Source organism: Melampsora larici-populina (genome assembly GCF_000204055.1).
Source record: "Melampsora larici-populina 98AG31 unplaced genomic scaffold MELLAscaffold_62, whole genome shotgun sequence".
Lineage (NCBI taxonomy): Eukaryota > Fungi > Basidiomycota > Pucciniomycetes > Pucciniales > Melampsoraceae > Melampsora > Melampsora laricis-populina.
Window position 1 is genome coordinate 22103 of NW_006768826.1, and position 2381 is coordinate 24483.

A 2381-nucleotide genomic window follows, 5' to 3' on the forward strand; every position below is an offset into this window, starting at 1 on the left:
AAGAGGAAACGAAGGAGGAGAAAACAAAGGAAGAGGAAATAAAAAAAGACAAAGACAAAACGAACTAACCCAAGACAATGAATCCCTTGCTTTCCTTTTAATTCTATCCCTTGCTCGTAAGGATCTCGATTGGGATCGATAAGGACAGAAGCGTCTGATGCTTACCATACTGGGAATCCAAAACTTGAGGGTGAGGATACCGTAGTGATCGCAATTCACTACGAACTACGGTGGTATGCACTCCGATTACGGTGACAGCGGTACGGTACCCACCCCCATATTCCTGGGGGTTTACCCCACTACGGTACAGTATGACCGTAGCGGGTCAAACCGCAGCCTACGGTGTCTAGACCGTACCGCACCGCACCGTAGGCCGTTTTTCCCGGCGGTTCGGTTTGTGTGTTGGATGGACGTGGTTGATTGGTGGTTTGAGGTTCAGATGGAGGAGTTTGGCCTTGAACGTCCCTCAAGAGTATAAACTTACCCTCATTCAAATCTTTGAGCCAGTGACGACGAGCCTTGGCATTCATGGCTGTGAAGCCTAAATTGAATTCTTCGATTGACATGGCAGAATTGGCGGCACGTTCAACCTTCAGTTTCCGATCTTTGAGGCAAGCAATTGGATTGGCTGTGCAAGGGAAAGGCTTATATTCGACTGTTCCAACCAGATTTACTAGGAAACATGGGTGTTTGGGTGAGATTCTGACTGGAATCGAAACATTAGAGGAAATTCAACTTACATACAAGCTCATTTAGCTTCCCACCCAGTTCCTTCTTATCAATGTCGGATTGGTTGGTTGATGCCTGCTTTGCAGGTAGTCCATTCTTAGCAGAAACAGCTTGGATATCTTCGAATAGTGATCCATGTTGACAATAAAGTTGAAAAACCCGCGGCAATTGTGCCTTTTCACCAACCCACCGAACAATATCCTCATTGCTACTATGTTCTCGGCACCATCCTTCCCCTCCATTGTTACTACATGCAATGATATAGTAATCCATTCCTAACTGTTGACGATCACGTTCAAGCTATCATCAAAGTGAAAGAGCGTCAGATGTATTCAATTATGAACTGAACAAATATATGAGAAGACATACTTGTTGCGCTATCTTCTTAAAACTCAGGAGAGAACGTTTTTCCTCCTTGGCAGCAGAAGACGCAGATTTATTAAGCTCCCGATCCCTGTCCACTTTCTTCGTATTCACTAGTTTGTCGTAGATAGGCCGGTATCGAAGCTCATCTGCTTCACTGAGTTTGGGGACTTCAGGAATAAGAACGGCAGCATCGCTAGAGTCGTCGTCCGAGAAAGTGATGGCTGAATAATCAGGATAACCACCGAGAGCAAAGAACATCGGTGATTTGAACACGGCAAGTTCGTCTAAAGTGAGCGCGTCATAAGCACGTTTGTTGGCTTTATTGCGAGCTGCCAGAATGGCTGCTGAATTTGGGTCTCCTCGAGTTGGCACTGAAACATGAGACGATTAGACTTTTAGACAAGATTAGTGTAATTAAAGATACGTACTTGGTAGCTTGTTGGCATCCTTAGCAAAACTCAGCCACTTATGCCAAGGATTATCGGCATGTGTCGCACCAATAAGTCCCCTGAAGAGTAGTTTCTGTTAGTAAAGTTATAAATCTTGATGAACAAATAAAAAAAACTTACAAAGAACGTTTCAAAGTGAGGATGTTGATATGAGAAACCATTGCAATCATGTGAAGGGATATTTCTAAACGTTTTAGAACCGCCTTACCTTCAGCAATAACAGCTTCACTGATCTGGTGGTTGGACGATTTCTGACGATTGAGTTGGTCTGCAATGCGTCCGAGAGGCCAGTGTTTTATTACTTGGTGATAGTTTCGCAAATTGATCTCATGGACATCTAGATCTAATTCTGGTTCATCAGTAGGCGCAGATAGTGGTGGTTGGATTTGATTCGATCGAACTTGTGGTTGCTGAGAAGCTGCCGGTGTGGGTAAAAGATTCATATCTGTGTTGGCGGAAGCTGAAGAAGCATGTTGGTGTTGAGAAGTTGTGACAGCCGGTTGACGACGTGAGCGTTTAGCTGCAGGTAATGCTGAATTACCATCCGCGATGGCAGCGTTAGAACGTGTGGTTCGGCGAGTACTAGAAGGCATTGTGATCACTGATAAGAGATGGGTTATGCTGGGGATTTTTCGATTAGATGGATAAAATGTAGGGAATCAGACGGTCAGACCCCAATGAATTTCGTGTTTTGAAAAACACCATATGTACATCACACAACATATGTAGAGATCAACTCCGCGCGGCCGGACCAGGTCTTTGTTTTGTTTTTCTGACGCTGGCACTGCAAAAAGGACCATATCTTATCACTTGTTATCATATCCCTCCTTTACCATA

General features: G+C 44.4%; 1 protein-coding gene across 1 annotated transcript; it reads right to left on the bottom strand.

The window, feature by feature from the left end:
* Positions 1–670: 670 nt before the first annotated feature.
* On the bottom strand, positions 671–2137 carry MELLADRAFT_93849 (uncharacterized protein; the record flags this gene model as incomplete). The annotated part of the gene is made up of 5 exons (XM_007416645.1): positions 671–673; positions 745–1029; positions 1099–1466; positions 1524–1603; positions 1665–2137. The coding sequence occupies 5 exons, from the start codon at positions 2135–2137 to the stop codon at positions 671–673; spliced, it is 1209 nt and encodes a 402-aa protein (XP_007416707.1).
* Between the last annotated feature and the right edge of the window lie 244 nt (positions 2138–2381).